Source organism: Elephantulus edwardii, unplaced genomic scaffold (assembly GCF_000299155.1).
Source record: "Elephantulus edwardii isolate Elephantulus edwardi_28Jun2011 unplaced genomic scaffold, EleEdw1.0 scaffold00009, whole genome shotgun sequence".
NCBI classification, from domain to species: domain Eukaryota; kingdom Metazoa; phylum Chordata; class Mammalia; order Macroscelidea; family Macroscelididae; genus Elephantulus; species Elephantulus edwardii.
The window spans coordinates 5,326,028-5,347,373 of NW_006399759.1; the positions used below are offsets into that span (position 1 = coordinate 5,326,028).

The 21,346-nt window shown below is 37.8% G+C and overlaps 1 protein-coding gene across 1 annotated transcript in view; it reads right to left on the minus strand.

The window, feature by feature from the left end:
• Positions 1-1,633: 1,633 nt before the first annotated feature.
• ZNF512 (zinc finger protein 512) overlaps positions 1,634-21,346 on the minus strand; it is a 36,015-nt gene continuing 16,302 nt past the window's right edge. Inside the window, exons 3-13 of the mRNA XM_006880578.1 lie at positions 18,814-18,998; positions 18,058-18,153; positions 16,305-16,429; positions 15,666-15,752; positions 14,989-15,087; positions 14,227-14,394; positions 11,459-11,653; positions 9,114-9,215; positions 8,044-8,106; positions 7,050-7,148; positions 1,634-2,481 (exon numbers count right to left, since the gene is read on the minus strand). Coding sequence (XP_006880640.1) covers positions 2,158-2,481; positions 7,050-7,148; positions 8,044-8,106; positions 9,114-9,215; positions 11,459-11,653; positions 14,227-14,394; positions 14,989-15,087; positions 15,666-15,752; positions 16,305-16,429; positions 18,058-18,153; positions 18,814-18,998 — 1,543 coding nt within the window. The 3' untranslated portion in view covers positions 1,634-2,157. The remainder of the gene's footprint in view (positions 2,482-7,049; positions 7,149-8,043; positions 8,107-9,113; positions 9,216-11,458; positions 11,654-14,226; positions 14,395-14,988; positions 15,088-15,665; positions 15,753-16,304; positions 16,430-18,057; positions 18,154-18,813; positions 18,999-21,346) is intronic.

The following is a 21,346-nucleotide window of genomic DNA, read 5'->3' on the forward strand; positions in this document are numbered from 1 at the left end:
AGAGGATGAGAGACACCCAAGCATTGAGGACTCTCCTTCATAGGGTCGCTATGAGACGCCTGCGACTTGACGGCACTTAACAAAAACCACCACCTTTGCAACGGCAGTCCAATTCCTTACCACAAGGCCACCAGAGCTCTATGATCCCTAGCCTTAGGAAAAGTAAAACAAGTGTCTACTAGAACCCTGAGGTAAATTTCAAATTTTTCATTTCAATCAGTATATACAGCTCAGGAACTGAAGAATTAGACATCTGCATTTAGAATTTATTCCAAACTCACACTCACTACCAACCATCTCTTTACGCACACAGACTGGAGTCAATAAACAACGGGAAACACCATTCTAAACAACAGTCATTTATTTCTTTCATCATTGCCAAGCATGTCTCAATTCTTACTCACCAGTACTTAAACATAGCTTCTTCATTTCTCCTCCCTGGCAACCCTTATCTACGGAAATGGCTTTAAAGGTAAAATTTCCAGTGAAAATTAATATACCAGGTTTTTGTTGTTATGTATCATTACATAAGAAGTGACTCATAGCTGACCCTCCAGCACATTTTCAGAGGCAGAAAATCTCATGGGAACAAACTGACCATTTTTCTCCTGTGGAGCAGCTAGTGAATGCAATCATGTGCCTTTAGGTTGGCAGCACAACTCTTTACCACTTAGCCACCATAACTCCTTATATACTGGGTACTTCACTTGTTTTAAAACTACCTATTCTAGCAGTATATAAATCAAGTTTCAATGCTCCCTAATTTGAAAGTGGGCTTCACAAAAGCTCACATTTTAAAGCTATGCAGAGGAGCACAAAAGAATGGTGCTAGCCTTTCAGAATTTGGAAGGGTAGTCTATGCCCACATGGGGGAAAAGAGCCTGAATTTTCTATGTGGCAATATGCCCGACAAATAGGCAGAGGATATAAGACCCATATTAGGAAAAAGGGGCAGAGAATCCAGAAACATGACAAGAAAGCTGGTATAACTGACGCTCTAGAGAAAATCAGCATCAAGGAGAAAAGAGCTTATGAGACAAGACCAGATAGGCATAAAGTTCAGAAAAAGAATTTTTCTTTCCCCTCCATATAAGTGTCTTTATCTGGTATCAAAGTCTCAGGACATAAAAAAGGACAACTTCATGGAAGAGCCATATTCTCAGAAATTTCAGAGACAAGTGGATGACTACAGGGATAAACAAGACTCTTGGGAGTTTCGTATGTGAGGTAAATCCAAGAGAAGGAATGTGCACTTTGTCTACTAACATTTATATATTTCTAGGAGCACTGGGTTACAACATTAGGAGCAATGTGAGAGTTCTCAATCCGAAAATCAAGGTAGCAAGAGTGATTTTCAGGCTGGCATTATTCAAAGCAACAGTAGAGTCTTTAGGTCCCAGGAAAGTTGGGGCAATATTTATTGCTGTTTCTACTTTCTTCTTTGTAGTGATTCTGACATTTCTTCCTAAGCCTGCTTTTCATGCCTGTGGGTCTAGTTAGTCACTGCTACTTGATATAAACATTTTCCAGTCTATCCAGAGTAAGGAGGGTCTAGCTTTTTTCATCCTAAATCCATTTTCTTACGGTCAGTCCTAAAAATCACATTGGATTGTTTGTTAAAACTTTTAACAAACAGCTTCAATGAAATTTGTTTGCCAAGGAGACAGGTTAACCCTATGACATAAATGACAACATTTCTAGTTTCTAGGCATTTTATATCACAAATACAAAATGATAAATCAGTTATGATCATAAAACTCAGTCTGAAATTGTTTTATAAGCTAGATGATGGAGCGGTTACTAAATCAATGGAGCTTCCAAGAACATTCTACACTCAGGAAGGAAAGGACACCAAACAAGTTTCGTAGTTTTACACAGGGCAAGAGAGGCCTATAGCTGGCCATAAGAGGGAGCTCTTTGGGCAAGATACGAGTCAGAAAAACAAGAGGACTCCAGTTAAGAATAGCAGTAAAATCTACCAAAAAGGGGGAGGAGGAGTGAATAAGTAGGGAAAACAGGGACATTTACACAGGAGGAAGAAGCTGAGAAAGTCACAGACAGCTGAAGTACATTTCCCTCTGCTCAGCCCCCATGACTCAAGTCTTTCCAGCATCGGTCCCCATGACAATATCACATGCAGTCTAGGAAGGAATACTCTCACACTGACTGCCTATGCTTCCTCCCACGTTTATGAGTAGTCTTTGGGGGCTTCACTTTCTGGATATGTGCTGGAACGGGCTCCTGCTCTGATTCCTTACAGGAGGTCGACACTACCAGTTCCTCATTACTTTGTTTCTGATCCTTCCCTACTCTAAGGCTCAGCTCTGCCTCAGAACGCTCATTGCCCGACAGCTGCCGCCTTCTCAATGACCTTCTGCTCCGGTGCTGTTGCCTCCGCTTTTCTTCTTCTTGCTGGCGCTGCTTTATCTTCATCAGTTTTTCAAAGCTCTTGGTTGTTGTTGGGTTTACAACAAACCAATCCTAGGGGCAAAATAAATAAATCATTTAATAAGTGTGTAATAGAAAGCACAGAGATCAAGGGCAAGAAGAAGAAATAAGACAGAATTAAGATAAGAACACAGTAAAAATCAATTAGCATGGAACTACAACCTGGACCATCCTCTTTTAAGTTGGAGAAATTCAAGACACAGAAGTCCCTCTAAGTAATGAATGTATAACACATAATCTGGGTACTTTAACTCTTTTGTGAATAATGGGACATATAGTGCTTACCTAAATGAAAATACATTTCTGGAGTCTAGTGGGAAGCTACCACCTCATTTCTAGCCCATTCCACCACCTAGTGAGGTCCCTATAAAACTACATGAATCTCAGTGAAGAAGCCTCAACTCACTTCAGGGTCCCAGCAACTGTATCAAAATTCACAATTCCAAACCATGCAGTGCTCCCTTGCTCATTTCAAATAACAGCTTCCTGATCCAGGTATAGTTTCCTCATGACCACAATCAAGTGCTTTGGGATTCCCATTTTTCTCAATGTCAGCCACAACTTGTCATGATCCACATAGTCGAACGCCTCTGCATAGTCAATAAAGCACAAACATTCTTCTGGTATTCTTTACTATGAGCCAGGATCCATCTGCCATCAGCAATGATATCCCTGGTGCCAAAACTTCTTCTAAATCCTGCTTGCACTTCTGGCAATTCCCTATCTATGTACTGTTCCAGCTGTTTTTGAATAATCTTCAGCAGTATTTTGCTTGCATGTTAATATCAATGATATTGTTCAATAATTTCTACATTCAGTTGGATCACCCTTCTTAGGAAAAGGAACAAATAGGCATATATTTGATGAAAGTAATTAAAACCTGTTAAGAATTCTTGAGGGCAGAAAAGAGTTGAAATTACTTTCTATATCTATATTCCCCTAACCCACAACTAGTAATATATACATAGTTTCTCTAGTAAAATATTCAAAGGGAATGCACATTCTTATTTCTTGAGTTTTTATACAAGTATTTTATGTTAGAATAATTTATCTCTCTAATCACTTATACTACTAAAAAGGTCTGTCAATAGAAAAATATTCATCTTCTGAGCTTTCCACAGTAGTCTTATTTGTAAATTTAAAAACTCCTAAACCTTCAAAAAAGTTTCTATTCCATAAACACTTATATAACTTTCATCTTACTATTATTAATTTTTCTTTGTCTTCCTTTTCTTACTCATCTTGCCTCTTCCTCCCTTCTCTTGTTTTCAAGTTAGTTGCAAACATCATAAAGTGATTCCTAAATACTTCACCATGCATATACCTAAGAACAAGGGCATTCTTATACATAACTAAAATAAAATGATCACATAGACAAGATTTTCTTATGTAATATAATCATTATTCAAATTTTCATGATTATCTCCTTTATAACCATTTTTACCCAGTTCTAAAACCTAGAGGATGTTTGAATGCTAAAAAGGGTGGAAGTATAAAAACCACAAGGAAATACCAAATTTTCAAATGCCTAAATTAATTGAATTTAAAAGAGTTACAAGAATGAAAATCTAGAGGAAATGGACAACCAACTAAAACTGAACACCTGAACAGACCCATTACAAAAGCAGAAATTGAAAAGGTAATAAAACAACTTCCAGGAAAAAATAGTCCTGGACCAGATGGCTTTACAAGTGAATTTTATCAAATATTCAGAGAAGAACTGTTACCAATCCTACAGAAACTATTTCAGAAAAAAGAAAAAGATGGAATGGAATTCTCCCAGACTCATTCTATGAAGCAAACATATCCTTGAAGCCAAAGCCAGGTAAAGACATCACCAAAATGGAAAACTATAGGTCAATATAACAATCAGTGTAATTCATCACATTAACAAAGCAAAGAATAAGAACCCCATTGATTCTATCAATTAATGCAGAAAAGGCCTTTGACAAAATTCAAAACTGTTTCCTGCTTAAAACACTCAACAAAATAGGAATACAGGGGAATTTCTTCAACATAATAAAAAAGTATATACGCAAACCTGAGAGCCAAGATTGTTCTCAATGGAAAGAGAATAAAGGCATTCCCATCAAGAACAGGAACTAGGCAAGGATGCCCAGTATCACCTCCTATTCAATATTGTATTGGAAGTCTAGCGATAGAAATAAGGCAAGAGAAGTAATTAAGAGGTATCCAAATTGGCAAAAACGAGGTAAAATTATTTGTCTATACTGATGATATGATAGTATACTTAGAAAACCCTAAAGACTCTGCAAGAAAACTACTGGACATAGTTGACCCATTCAGAAAAGTGGCAGGATACAAGATCAACATACAAAAATCAACTGGATTTCTCTACACTGAGAAAGAGAACACAGAACTGGAGCTAAGAAAAACAATACCCTTCACAATAGCTAATCACAAGATTAAATACTTAGAAGTAAACCTAGCCAGAAGGACAAAGGATCTATTCAAAGAAAACTGTTGTTGTTATGTGCCATGTTGTTTGCCACTAATAGCAACCCTATGTACAGCAAGCCCTAAACTCTGCTCTGTCCTGTGCCAATCGCCCTGTCTCTGATACACCCATCACGATTACCCTAGTCACTGAATCAATGCACCTCCTAGAGGGCCTTCCCCTCCTGAGCTGTCCCTCTACCCTACCAAGCATGATATCCCTCTCTAAGGACCAGTCCCTCCTTACAAAACATTATTACAAAAAACAAAAAGAGACCTGGAGAGGTGGAAGAATATCCCTTGTTCATGGGCAATTTACACGTTCAATGCAATCCCAATACAAATACCAATTACATTCTTCAGTGAAATGGAAAAGGCAATCTCTAATTTCATTTGGAATGGAAAGAGGCCCCAAATAAGCAAAGCACTCCTTAAAAAGAGAACAAGGTAGGAGGCATCTGACTCCCTGATTTCAAATCCTACTACACTGCTGTGGTACTCAAGACAGCGTGGTACTAGTACAATGACAGGCACAAAGATCAATGGAATAGAACTGAGAACCCAAAAATCCGCCCATCTACCTATGGCCAACTGATTTTTGACAAGGAGATGAAATCAGTTAAGTGGGGAAATGACAGCTTTTTTAACAAATGGTGTTGGCAAAATTATAAAACTATTTGCAGAAAACTCAAGCAAGATCCACACATCACTCCATATACAAATACCAATTCAAAGTGGATTATGGACCTAGGACTAAAAACAAGGACTATAAACTTAATGAAAGAAAAGCTTGGAAGAACTCTAGAAGTCCTAATCCACAACATAAACAGTCTTCCAAGCATCCTGGAAAATCTACAACCAAGAGAGGATAAAATAGATGAATGGGACCGTCTAAGAATCAAATCCCTATAAACATCCAAAAACTTCTCCAACAGGGTAAAAAGGGAAGCCAAAGACTGGGGAAAAGTATTTGGTAATGACATGTCAGACAAGGGGCTTATATTTAAAATTTACAAAATACTCGAGTATCACAACATGATAAAGGAAAATAACCCAATTGAAAAATGGACACAGGATATGAACAGACACTTCATCAAAGAAGATATCAAACACACACATGAAGAAATGTTTAAAATCCCTAGCTCTAAGAGAGATGCAAATCAAAACAACTATATATTCTCACCCCAGTAAGAATAGCAAAATTTAACAGCAAACATCAAATGCTGGCGAGGCTGTAGAGAAACTGGAACTCCTATTCATTTTTGGTGGGAGTGTAAAATGGTGCAACCACTACGGAAGGCTGTATGACGCTTTCTCAAAAAGTTGGAAATAAAAATACCTTTTGAACCAGCAATTCCCCTACTGCGAATATACCCTAAAGAAACCATAACTGCCACTGAAGCAGATACATGCACACCCATGTTTACTGCAGCTTTGTTCACAATAGCAAAGAGCTGGAAACAACCTAAGTGCCCATCAACAAACGAGTGGATAGAGAAGCTCTGGTATATTCACATAATGGAATGCTATGCAGCATTGAAAAACAAGGAACTCATGAACTATTATGCAAAATGGATGACCCTGGAGAACATGATGCTGAGTGAAATATCTCAGTCACAAAAAGACAAATGTTACATGTTTTACATTGTAAAATGGGACTGACATCGGGATTGAGGTAAGAGAGAAGGAGAGGAGGAATTATGTATACTGCATTGAAACAGATGAGGGAGAGAACTGTTTAAAAGAGATATATGACTGGGTATTACTGCCATTATAGGAGTCCAGAATGAAGGCTACATAGTGGAGTGGACTTGGGGGGAGGGATTTCATAACAATGAAAGACTTTTACTTTTCAAGAAGACTGAATTGGGGGAGGGTGTGGGCAGGGAGAAAAGTGCAACAATGAATGACTAGAAACTCTAAGTCTATGTAAACTTTCATTAAAATTAATTTAAAAAAAATTAGAAGAGCTCCAGGATGCTCACAGTCACACTGCACATTTCAAATGCTTTCACAGAAAAATACAATCAAACATCTAATTTTAGAGACCTATTCCGTAAAACAGGGACAAAATTCACTCTCTTAAGGCTTAAATCCAGGGTCCATAGAATGAAACAAATAACACGGGCAAAGAAGAACCTCACCTCAGCATGGACAGAGTTGATATGATACTTGACACCACTCTCTGACACAAATTCCTTCTGACAGAGAAGACACTTGTATTTTCCAGCTACAAAGCTGCCCTATTTTTCAGAAAGAGAAAGAAAAGAATTGTTCATAACTCAGGATATAATTGCTCATACATAGGAATTGTCATGATACAAAAAGGGACCCAAAAAAAACGGACCTATAAAACAAAGAAAAATATCCAAAATGGTATTATTTCATTGACCAGCATGCAGACTATCACCAAAAGTACACCTATCCTAATTTACTTCTAAACCAAATGCCTGCCTCTCCTTCAACACAACCAAAAACTCTTCTTTTGTTATGTAAAACCCAATATTCCTATTTTCTAATGTCTCTTACATGTCACTGCCAGGTTCTCTTGGTTCCCTGACTCCTATGACTCAGAAACTAGGATCAAAATTACTAACTCCCAAATATTCCTGATCAGACTAGTCTGGTTGCCTACAGCTCCCTTGTTGCCTTGAACTGAGCCTTCTCTTCTCTTTTCTGCTGGAATATGAAGGCAATCTCTATAGCTAATGGATAGTCAGATTCCTGGATCAACTAGAAGAGATTCTGTGAGAATGGCTGTTAGGCTGATACTCTTGTTATCTCTATCCTCAGAGGAACATGTAAGTGGATTAAAGAAAGCTTAATGCCCAAGAGAACAGAGTAGGTCCAATGAGAGACAAGCTTAGGTAGAAAGAGTAATATCCTAAGCAGAGTCTTAGAACTAACATATTTCACTGCAAATTTTCTTAGCTGGTAGGACCTACAGCTATCCTGGCCTTTTCTGAGTTTAAGTATATTACATCTCACCTGTTAACAGTCCAAAATTTGTGAGGACATAAAAATTAAACAAGTTCCTAAAGATAATAGTAAACAGAATGGATAACTATTCATTTAAACAAAATATCTTCCATGTTAGACTCCTTTAAAGCATTATGTTAATAAATTCAGATTACAAACCAATGTGCAAGAACCCAGGTGAGCTTTGAGGCCAGAAACACTACTGTAGACAGCCTCGCATCCCTAGAAAAGAAAGACATAATGTGAAGATTATGCCAAATAGCATCATTCTTTTGAAAGTCTGTACAACTCCAATGATCTGAGGGAGATGATCAACTGATAGAATCATCAACAAAACAGAAGAATCTACAACATGCAAATTACAAAAAGATGGAAAACCAAAGAAATAAAGAAGGTGTTGAAGAAATGGCACAGTTGATTGGGAAAGCTTAAGCCACTTTCTCTGACATTCAAAGAAATAAAAAAATTACAAAGCTAGATTTTTTTAAAAAGTCTGTTTTAAGTACAAATGTATTCTACTACCAATCCATATCTAGTCTTCCTCAAAGTGCATACAGTCATGATAGATTAAATATAGCAAAAAATGCTCTGCCATTCTTCCTATCAAGAGGTGGCATTTATTGGCTCTTCCCCTGAATCGGCATTAAGGGAGCCCTGGTGACACAACAGGTTACATGTTGGACTGTTAACTGAAAGGCCAGTGGTTTGAATCCAACAGCTACATCTCAGGAGGAAGATAAAGTTGTTTGCTCCCCTTAAGATTGACAGCCTTAGAAACCCAATAGCAGGTCACCATGAGTCAGAAGAAACTTGATGGCAAAAAGTCTGGTTTGAGTTTTAAAGTGAGTTACCCTTGGCATGGCTCTGTCTAACAGAAAACCACATAAGAAATAGTGTACAACTAGTAAGCTTAGCCCCAGAAGATATGTAGCTTCTTTAATGTCCTAGGAACACTGTTTATTAGATGTCAATCTCCATGCTGAAGACAGAGGTCATGTGGAAAGCAGAGGTTCTAGCTAAATCCAGCCCTATTAATGATTCAGCAGATGCTCTGCAGAGCAGGACAAATATCCCCTTGAGTCCAGAGATCGCCAGTATTATTGATCTAGAGAACTATGAATATAATGTTGCTTTAAGCACAGGGGGCATTGTCAAAAAGCACTAAACAAATGAAACAATAGCAGATACTGGAAGAACATTTACTAAATAAATGAAAAAGAAAGAACCACCTGGTTAGGGCACTGTATGCGATGATACTTCTTAACCTCTAACTTCCATTTGTGTAGTACTTCTTGGCTGAAGGTTGGTAGCCCAGGGCGGGTATATTTTAACTAGAAGACAAAAAGAATTTATTAGAAGAATCTAATTTCCAGCTCTTTGTTGTTGTTCTTAGCTGCCACCAAGTCATGCACAACTCACAACAACCCTACAAACCTCAGACCTGAATCTCGTACTACCCTGCACCATCCTCATGATCTGATACACTTGAGCCCACTGCTACAGTCACCGTGTCAATCCAACTCAATGGGGCCTTCCTCTCTTTCATTGACCCTCCACTCTTCTAAGCACAATATCCTTTTCCAAGAAATAGCCTCTCTAGCAACACATCCAAAGTAGGAGAGATGAAGCTTTCTCCAAGCTTTCTGGCTGCACTTTTTCTAAGACATACCGGTTTTCTTTCAGCTTGCTGAATGGATTCTTCCCTTTTTATTCTTCTGATTCCAGTTCTTTGCACATCATAATACTTTGTCTTCTTGAACTCCCTTTTGAGGAGCAATTTTCATAGTTCCTTCTGACATTCACTTGGGATTTTCTTTCTGTCTCTGTAATGACTTATTGCTTTCTTTATGGATGATATCCTTGACTTCATTTCACAAGCAACTATTCAGGCTATGTAATTATGGAGTTCCACAGATATAAGGAGTTCCTGGCAATCTGTTCCCCCCCAGAATATTGTATGGAACAATTCTACTGTGTCAGATGAAGTTGATACAACAAAAATATGTGTACATGAATACACATAAATCTACAACTACCAAAAAGGGATGTCAGTCTAGAGACTAAGGTGTGCCTAATAATAAAGGCCATGGTCTTCACAATTACTTGCTATGCATCAGAGAGTTAGACAATGACGAAGTACGACAGAACAATCACTGTTGTCTTTGAGTTGTGGTGCTGGAGAAGTCTTGAACATACCATGGACTGCCAAGAAAACAAATAGGTCTGTCTTGGAGAGGATGAAATCAAGTCTCCACTTGGAGGCTACAATTTTAATGCTCCATCTCACATACTTTGGGCACATGGCCAGGAGGGACTGGTCCATAGAGAAGGACATCATGCTTAGAAGGGTGGAGGGATAGTGCAGGAGAGGAAGACTCTGGATGAGATGGACTGATAAAGAAACTGTGGCAATGGGGGTTGGTGTGTTGGAATTAGTGAGACTGGCTCAGGTTCAGGGGTGCTGTACGTAGGGTCGCTATGGGTTTCAGGTGTCTCAACAATATATAACAACAACCACCACCAAAAAGGGACTGGAAAAAATGATATTCTAACATCTAGCAGTTAGATCTTGGTTTCTAAATATATTCAATTAAAGAAACCAGAGTTCCTTAGCAAAATGACTGATTCTAGGGCAGGGCAGGAAAAATACAAAATAAGCTTACAGCATCTTATGGTACCAGAAAGCAACCTAAAAAATGATGGGGTCAAAAAGAAGCTCATTTCAAAGAGCTCCCAATAGCTGTGCCCTTGACAGCCAAACCTGAAAACCTGTTGTAATGGATTAATATGGCTTTTCTGGTCATTGTCTTTCCTACTTTGATTACACAGCTAGGTCATCCATTCATTCCTGTCAAGTCAGAACTGACTCACAGCTGACTCTCCTCTGGGTTTCCAAGGATGGGAGATTATGCATTTCTCTCTCAGAGAGTCACTAGAATACAATCATGTACATGTGAGATGTTTGTGGTTTACCAAAAGAACTGGACAGTTTTCTAATGATGTAAATAAGGTAAAGGACACTTTCTGGCATGAGACCATAGAAATAAAGTGTGTCAAATTTAGCTAACATGGGGCTTGGTAAGTTTAGGCATCCTATCAGACTTAAATTGAGCTGGATCAGAGGCAAGAAACAGTTCTTTCTTTTTTATAATTGACTCTAAATGAATGACTTTCCAACTGGGTTCTGTACCTGTACAGAAGTATGTTTGAGACCATCCTGAAACTGTAACTACTTAGCTAAACTAGGTAAGAATTACTACATATGAACTAACAAAGTGGAAACACAGTGGACAAGGACTATAGGGGAAAACATCAAGATAAATAGAGAATTGCTATTCCCACTGTAAGCAGTCCAGGATTAAATCAAGAAATTTTCATTTGTGAAATGGTCTCTTATTAAACTATTCCAATCTAAACTCTGAAGCTGGATCATACATACTCCATCTTCAAAGATAAAGCAGCAAAACGCTTCTATGATCAAATGCATTTACTTTTCTGTACATATTAAGGATAGAATTAAACATAATGGTTCAAAAAATGAATACAAGCAAATGAATATAAGCTTCTACCTTACCTTCCGATCATCAGGTACCAGGTCCTGAAGTACCTTTCTCTTGGGCCATTCTTTGGCCAGTTCGGCAGTGGCCAGCTCCTGCAGGTGGTATACAGCTATCTTGGCGGACCGCCTCTGAACTCGACCCCCACTCTTTGACTCCAAGCTCATGTCCTTTAAGCACTCTGACTGTCCTGACTCAGGGAACAAGGGTATCTACAAGAATGAGGTAAAAACAGACCTGGTGAGTGGCTTCAGATAGAGCTGGTGATGAAAAAGTGTCCTTCCTGCTCTTATTATCAAGAAGTATCTCCTTGGCTTGCTAGTCACCAAGAGCAAGTTCCACTAGAATTATGCATATTTTAAATGTTAAAAATTTTGGTTAAAGTTGACTAAAAAAACTTGTAAGCAGGATAAAATCTGCTATTATGAAAATAAAAGTAGGGTGGAGGAAGGGATTAAAGGAAATGGGAAAGATCTGATAGGGATCTGAAAAGAGTGGGCATAATTCCACAGTGATTAATTTTATAAATCACAATGTATGGGAATGATTATATGAAACACAATGTGAATGAAGGAAACTATGAAAAAAATTGTATATATAATTTTGAATGCAAACCAATGTAAAAAATATTTTTTTAAAAAAACAAATCAATGGCATTTGGTGGTTTTGTCTTTTTTTAAATATAGCTATGTATTCATGCACACTTAAGTCACATTTCATATGACAAATAAAAAGTAAGACCAAATGGATCACAGCCCTAAATAAATGTACAATCTAAAACTTCCAGAGGAAATCCTGGGAGAAAATGTTTGTTATTCTTCATATGGTTTTAACCGATGTATCAAATTGGCTATAGATCCCAGTTATTTAATCAAACACTGATGTGAGTAGTCAGTAAAGGTATTTGATGGGAGATCTGCCAATACTTTGATTTCTGCCTGTTAAAAAAAGACTCTAAACTGAGAACTCAGGTGAACCACACTGTACCTGAACTAAAGAACTAACTAGGACATAACTCTGTACTGCTTTAAGCTACTAAAGTTATGGTGATTTATACAGCAGCAATAAAAAATAGGGCACTGGGTTAGACCAAAATTTCTTAGGTAAAATAATAAAAGAATTACCCATAAAAGAAAAAAGATAAATTGATAAAATCTTCTGCTTTTAAAGAAATTTAAAAACAAGCACTATGTTGGGAGAAAATATTTGCAAAATTTATTTCTCATTAAAGGATTTATATCTAATGCACACCCATGTTTATCGCAGCTTTATTCACAATAGCAAGGAATTGGAAACAACCTAAGTGCCCATCAACAAATGAATGGATAGAGAAGCTGTTATATTCACACAATGGAATACTACGCTGCGTTGAAAAACAAGGAACTCATGCAATATTATTCAAAATGGGTGACCCTGGAGGACACTATGCTGAGTAAAGTATCTCAGTCACAAAAGGACAAATACTGCATGGTGCCACTGTCGTAAAACAGGACTGACATCAGCGCTGGGGGGAGACTGAGAAAGATGGATTCAATAATGTATACTGCATTGAAACAGATTATGGGAAGCCAATACTAAATATCTGTAATAAAATGAATGCTATTTCAGGATGCAGGGGAGGCCTGGTTCAAGCTAGAGTTCACCCTGAGGCACTAAGGCAACCCTTAAGGGTTTACCAGATTCTTGCATTTGCTGACCCTTCCCTCCTGAGTCTAAGGGGAAGGTTGTCAATAGAAAGAGCCTGGCCTCATTTGCACTGAATTCTCTTTGTGATTTACTTCCTGATAATTTTCAATAAAGATACAGGGAAGCTGGAATGGGGGTCTTTTAGTAGAGAACTGCTGGCCCTCTGTTTTTCATGCTCTCTATCTCATTCCTGGCTGTCTGTCTCATTAATAATTATAGTAAATACTTTACCCTCGGTTTGCAACAACAAGGAGAAAACTGTTTAAAAGGGTTATGTGATTAGGTATTTTTGTCATGACAGCAGTCCAGAGCGAAGGCTGCATAGTGGAGTGGACGTGGGGGGAGGGATTGTAAAACAATGAAAGAATTTTTCTTTTACTTTTCCAAGAGGGTAGTGTACTAGGAGGGAGGGTTGGGAGGGGAGAAAAGGGCAACAATGAATGAATGGAAACCCAAAGTCTCTGTAAATTTTCATTGAAATGAATAATAATTTTTTTTTAAAAAAACCGATTTATATCTAGAAGATTTAAGGGAAAATTTTTTCCCCAAAACTAAGTAAGACAACAAAGGCTATAAAAATAAAGATGTGAACGGATAATTCACTTTAGAAGAAATATAAATAGTCCATGAAAAGATGGTCAGTTAAAACCATAATACAATTCCAGAATCTGTCAGAAGGCTTAACAAAATAAAAAAGCTGACACTAACACAGGTTGGAAAGGATGGAGAGCAGTTAGAATTCTACCAGAACAGCTGGAAGACAGTTTGGAGCTCCTTATAAAGTTCAATATGTATTTACCATATAACACAAACTCAAAAAAACTCAAACTCATTGTCATGGAGTCTGAATCTGAACCAACTCATAGTTGACCCTTCAGCCATCAAATGCACAGGAGGAGACTACCCATCTTTCTCTCTCAAGGAGTAAATGGTGGAACTGAATTGCCAGACAGGTTCCACCTTTAGGTTAAAAGTGCAGCTCTCATATCCACTAGACCACCAGAGGGTATAAAGGAAGAAGTAATGCTATAGACTATAGAGGGGTAAGTAGTAACCACAGAATACATCTCCAAACTCTGCAAAGTAAATCAGTACTCACAGGTGCATGCTCCGACCTCAGGTGATACGCAAGTCCAGCCTTAGATTTATATGGCTTTCCACAATGGTGACATTTCAGGGTCATCTTCTCCAGTTCGGCAGCCTCTTTGCCACATTTTCTGACATGATACATATATCCCATGATGCTGGTGAAGGTGCTAGAACAACTCTGAACAAAGAAGAGAGGTCTAAACTAATCTTATATCTGCTAACATGGCCACGAAATTCCTAAACAATTACAAAGCACCCATCACCACATCATATAAATGGACCTCTTGCTTATCACCAGAGCTTTTCCATTAGTCCTGAATGGCACAGAATTTCCTTGTTCCTGTCCCAACTAATTTGAATACTTTAAACTGTTTCCTAAATTCAACAAACTTTTATTAGGCACATACTCAAAGTCAGAACTTCCTGTTTTATAATCCGACCAAGCCTCAGTATCAAATGAACGACAATAAAGTTTATCACAGGGAGGTTGCTAGGATTGTCTTCATCACACTAAAGAAAAGATGGTACAGAAACCTCTTTAATCAAAAAGAAAAGGAGATTTTAAAAAAAGGTTTGGAAGTTAAAAAAGAACTACTAAGAATACAAAAAAACCCTCCAAACTATAAAAGAGTCGAAGAGATAAACAGAAACTGTTCTTATACTAAAAGATAGTTCAGAAATAGGAGTGCTACTAGGAACTAAAAAGTAAAAATGGAATAGAAGAACATAAAGACAATGGCCTCCAGGGTAGTTACTGGCCTTGAGCGCTTACCTCACGCATGCACCTGATCTTCCCAAGTCTCTTTAGAACCGTTCGGAGTCGTTCTCTCTCACTTGGCTCATCTAGTTCACCTCCAGCCTTCAAAATGGGCTAGAAAGCAAAAGAAGCACAAATGGAGATAATTCAGGAGGGGAAACACATACAGATTAATGATACCATAAAAAAAAGGAAAAAACTGAGCTAGCAAATACCCATGAAGACTATTATCTGATGACTGACTTTCTCTATTTTAACCTAAGTAAACAAGGAAATAAGTAAGCATAAGAAAAATGAGTTTGGAACAATTTTCCTAGAAGGGGATAAGATACAAAAATATGTAACAGAGCATTTATGGAATGTTTTCTGTATGCCTGAGACTATTCAAAATCATCCCATTTAATTTCCACAACAATTCCACCTGCCTTTACATCCATTTATATCACCACTTGCATTTATTATCCCTATTTATATCCCCAGCATATGATCTTTTGAGGCTAAATTAAATGCACAATTAGCTATGGATTCCACTGTACATATTTTAGTATTTGTAACTCTTGTATCAAAAGGGTCTTCTTACATCCCTATAACCTCCTTGAGCCCATGCCACCTTTGCTGAGCTGTCTCTATTCACCTACAAAGAAGATATCTAAACACCATGAAAGCTTTCAGAGGACAAAGGCCACACTCACCAAACTGTTATGGTTTGCCATGACATGATACTTCATCCCTGCCATTGAGCGAAGTTGCTTCCCACAATGATGACAAGTAAATAGTTCCTAAAATGAAAATAAATAAATAAATTCTGCTCAATCCAGGCTACCTATCAGAGAGCAAGAATGTTGCAAAGTTCTACTATTCAACATCATCTTTGTCCCTGTCTGCTTTACTTCCCAGACTCAATCAATACTCAGTGAATCTCAAAACCCCACAAGCTAAGTACATATCGTGATAGGTAAAGTAAAGGCAGCTCATTTTTAAAATAGTAAGAACCACTATTTACTGGCTAAGGAATGGGCTAGGAATTTGCCATATATGATATTTTTTTTTATCATCACAAAGGCCATCTATAGAAGGTATTTCTTCTCCCTTTTAGAAATTAATAAACCAAGGTTCATAAACATACACACACACATACACACTCGCCCCCCCAACCCCCTAATGACACAACTAATAAGAAGCTGAATTAAGACTTAAAATCTACATCTGTAAGAAACCCTTTGTTTTCTTTATTACATACTGTTGCCTTTACCTATCATGATCAGCATACTGGACATAATACTAAAATTCTAAAGTCTGAGAGAAAGATCCTAACAGTTAGAGATCCTAACCTGTCTGCAGTTTTCCATGTGCTTCTTTAAACCTTCTATGGTTTTCCTGCCCACTGACTGGCAAGTAGGACAGGAGACACTGCCCTTATCCACGATTTCTAAGTACCACTGCTCCTCCAAACTACCTACAAGAGAGAAAGGAACACTTCATACTCTGCAACACACACATTAATTTGCAGAAACAACACAATCTCAGATACGAACAAAAATATCATAAAATGGTTTTCTCCTTCCTGGTAGAAATTAATATAGACTCTGTTTAAATGCAAGAATTTGTTTTCTCACACACAAATGTTTGCCTGAAATCCTTACCCATTTTCCCCTTGACAAAAAACTTTTGAGAACCGCTTGAAAGGCAAAGACCTTAAAGAACTGGATAACAGTTTTCCTAGCAGGATATAGTACCGGGGTACTAAGATATATAAAGTCAGTTTACTAATGTTTCCTATGTCATTAAGACTATTGAAATTATTTTATCTCATTTAATTTTCATAAATATCTTGCTTGCCTTTATGATCCCTACACAGGGAAAAAGAGCCTTGGTGGTGCGCTGGTTACGGACTTGGCTACTAACCAAAACAATAGCCATTCAAACCCACCAGTGGCTCTTGGGAAAAACATGTGACCATCTGATTTCACAAAGAATACAAGCTGGAACAATGAATGAATGGGGGGAAAATTAAATGTAAAGAATATGCTGTAAAATATATATATATGTTGCATTAAAAAATCATTAATGATTAAAAAGAATAAAAAAATAGGAGAAAAAAAAATACAAGCTGGGAAGTCCTATAGGGCATTTCCATTCTATTTGAAAGGGTTACTATGAACATGAAACAACTCCGTGGCACAACTACGAGGACAGGGAAACAGAAGCTTTAAGAAAATAAATAAACAGAACAAACCAGAAAATTAGGAAGAGTCTACAGCTGACTAAGTGTCCTCCTAACCTCTAGGTGAATGTCTTTCTTAAGTACCTCCTTACAGTTATGCTTTAGTATAGTCTTTATTCACTAGATAGAGTAAGAGAGACAGATCCCACAAGCCTCTGCCAGAAACATACCTGCTGCATATGCTGGTGGTTCCTTCCGAATTCGACGAGTCTGGGATTTGGGGGTGGGCTGAGTTTTAGGTCGTTGTTTCCTCCCTAATATGAGAGAGAAACTTTCAAGTTCAACATGCTGCCTCAGCTAATTCCTCCTTTTTTAGGGCCAAACTTGATTGGCATTTCTTTTTCTTCTTCTTCTCCTCATTGTGTACCCTCTAATCAGATCCAATTGGCACAGGAGATTGCCCTTCCTTTCCCAGTGGAGCATCTGGCAGATTCAAACCACGCACCTTTGGGGCTGGCATGCAGCTTCTTACCACCAGAGTGAGCACCCCTTTAATTCCTCCCCTCTTTTTTTTAAAAAAGAAAATTAAGACTCTCATCATTTATCCTGTGCACATATGTTCTCAGCAAATATGCTGGAAGAAACAAAAAAATTAATTATATGCAAATATTGGGGTGAATGAATTCCTCTTTAAATACTAAAATTTTCTCTTCTTCCTTTCAGCATCCCCATTCTCTTAACTGATTTGATTCTCATAAACCTTAACAGTGAAAAGGTAAAATAAAGCAGGATGAAGGTCATTTCTTCCTCTAAAACGAAAAAGCGCAGAAGTCCTTCAAGGGCTAAAATCTAAGGTCTCTTGCCTCTTTAACCCTAAGTTAAAAAGCCAAGGGTGAAACAACAGTGAAATACCACTTTACCATAAAGCTTATGCTTCTTCTGAGGAAATTCTCTATAGTCTTCATCTTCTTCAAACCTGGGTTTCCTTTTTCCTTTGGCTGGTATTCCACCGGACCCTGAAGCACCACAGAACAAAACAAAAGGGAACAAAAAGTTAGTATGGTTTGTAAATGAACATCTAGCCCTGTCTTCAAAACATTATTCACAAAAACATCAGCGAGGTACTTTATTGTCCCCCAAGGCAGTCTTCATAATAAACAGATGCCTCACACATTTTTGACAATTTTTGGAGACGCTGGTATGACATTTCATCAAATCAACCAATCTCCTCCTACGTTTGTATTCATCTTCATTTTAAATAGCCCCAAACACATAGTAAAGTTCTTTGGGCATTATACTTTCTGAAAATTTTAATTTGAAGATTTCTGTTCAAAAGCAAAAGGAAAAAACTGTTCAAGACAGAGAGCTACAATGTCCCTTGAGAATATGACCACACTGATAATATTCTATCCAGAATAACCTGTATGCCAGCTCTTAAGCCTTTAACAGAGGAACAAACCAGAACGGGAAAGAAGTTAAAATCACATGAAGAGAAAAAAGCTGATTGATACTAAATATAAAGGAGTTTGATCAGCAGAATTTAACTCTGCAAGATAAAGGGAAAATTCTGAAGCTAAAACATATTGGCCTAGCAGTTTAAATTTTAATCATTTGAGACACACATGTGGCATTTAATATTTTCTAGAGAGAGCCTTTGGAATAAGTGAAACAGATACCTTCAACATGGGAAGGGGTTGCTGGCTTGATACTTCTTATCTTCGGCAAGTAGGTAGATTTTCGGAAGGATGGTGGAAAATCACTTACTGGTTCACATGAAGAGGCAGATGATGAACCACTTATGGAGTCATCAGGAGGAATAGTGTACTGGAAGCTATTATCCTTTATGGAGCATCGGTTCCTGCTGCTAGTATGATACAAAGATATATACCACCAAGGAGGATCTGGAGCAAAGTTTCTGTTAATTAATTTATATCATAAAAAGATAACCAAGTTAGTTACCTATATTTTTTTTTTAAAAAACACCTCTAAAAAAAATAATCTACTAATAAAAACAGAATTAGGTTGTAATCGCATAAAAATTACAACAGGTGATCTAATATAGCATACACAATTATTATTATTATTATACTTTATGTAACAGAAGAGTCATAAATCTAAAAACTTCTCCTTAGATTGAGCTAAGAAACTAAGTAAAGGAAGTACAGTAAGGAAGTAATGAGGCCAGCCATACCTTCCCATTTTGTGATTCTAGCTTTCACATATATTTAAAGATCCCATTTGAGAAGGAGCTATTTGTTGTAGTGAGGAAGTGGGATTAGAAAGGGATACATCCTGAGGCTGCACCCAACTACAAGGTATGACCCAAATCGTCACCCTTAGTTATCCTGGGGGTGTGGCTGACACCCCTAATCTCCGATATAGAGAGGATTACATCTGGGAAACTTTGCTGCGTTAGTATTTTTCCCTGCTCTGTGCTAACCTCCTCTTCTCCTCTGAATAGTTTATACATGTCCTATTTATTAAATAATCCAAGTTGTTAAATGTAACACCCACTGTCAATTCTCCCTTCTTTCCAAGTTGATCCTCCCTTCTCAATCCTTTAATGCTCATCATCTGTGTATTCTATTTCTGTTTCCCTGTCTCCAATGCCCCCAAGATTGTGCAATCACCCTCCTATTAGAACATTAATTGTCTCAATACAGTCTCAACTGGTCCTTTGGTGATTAAGTTAGTTCATTCAGCATAAGGTTTGCTACAATTGTCCATGATGTGTGGTGTTTTATGAGTGCTTCATTATTTTCCACTGCTGCATAGTATTTCAATGTATGAATGTCCCACAAATAAGATTGTTGTTTCAGTCTTCTTGCTATTGTAAATAATGCTGCAAAAAATGTGTTGTTGTTTGCCACTGAGTCAGAGTCAACCCATAGCTGGCCCTCCAGTGTGTTCTGAGACAGTAAGTCGCATAGGAAGAGACTGCCCATCCTTCTCCCATGGAACATCGGGTAGATTCAAACTGTGTGCCTTTGGAATTGCAGCACAGCTTCTCACAACTAGGCCACCACAGTGACAATTAATACAGGTACACATATATCTGTTTGTATTCAGCTGTGATTTCTGTGAATATATTCCCAGTAGTAGACTATCTGGGTCAAATGTGATTTCTATTTTCACCTTTTCGGCCATGTGAATATCCTCAGTGGTGAAGTCTTTTCATGTCTTCTATTTTGAAATTGAGTTATATCAATCTTTTTCTTGTTGAGGCATATTAATAGTCTGTACATTTTAGTTATGACTCTCCTGTCAGAAATGTCATTAACAAGTATTTTTCCCCCAATCTGCAGACTTTGTTTTTACCCTCCTGGAAAAGTGTTTTCATGCACACAAGGATTTTATTTTTTGGGAAGGCCTGCTTTAGAAATATCTTTCAAAAAGATCACTCTGGCTGCTGGATTTCAGATGGCCTGTGGGCCTGAGTGAAAAGATTAAGTGCAGGTTGTTCTAATGATGTGCTGTTGTTGTATACCATCGAGTCAGAACCAACTCATAGCTAAACCTCCAGGCTTTTAGAGGCTTTAAGTCACATCTTTTCCCCACTGAGCAGCTAGTGGATTTGAACCATATGTCTTAAGGTTGAAATTCATCTTCTTGCCACCACAACTGCCTTAGCGCAATGGTATGAGTAAGGACTAATGAAGCCTGAAACAAAGCTTTACTAGTGGGGAAGATGAGAAAATGGTAGATTCAAGATAATATTTCAGAGGCAGAGTTGATTTCAATTATGATTTTAAACACGTGCCCTGTTCGGACTACAGCTCCTTGGTCTGAGTACAGAATTCACATAAGTACGATCAAGTGTTCTAGTACTCCCATGGATGATAGCCATAATTGATTATGATCTACAGAGTCAAATTCTTTGCATAGTCAATAAACCACAAATAACATTCTTCTGGCATTTCTGTTTTCGGCCATCATCCATCCGACATCAGCAACAATGTCCCCAGTAGCATGGCTTCTTCTAAATCCAGAATGAACCTGTGGCAGTTCTCTAAAGATATAGTGTTCTGTTTCTGGATAACCTTCAGCAAGATTTTACTTATATTAATTAATTATATGTTATACATTCTTCTAGGTGGTATAGCACTGGTCTGTTCATTGCTGTACAGAGGTAACTCGTGGTTGCTGTTATGCTGAAGACTGTGACAGTGATGTGCCAATCGTGGTAATGGGCACCCATGGTGGACAGTG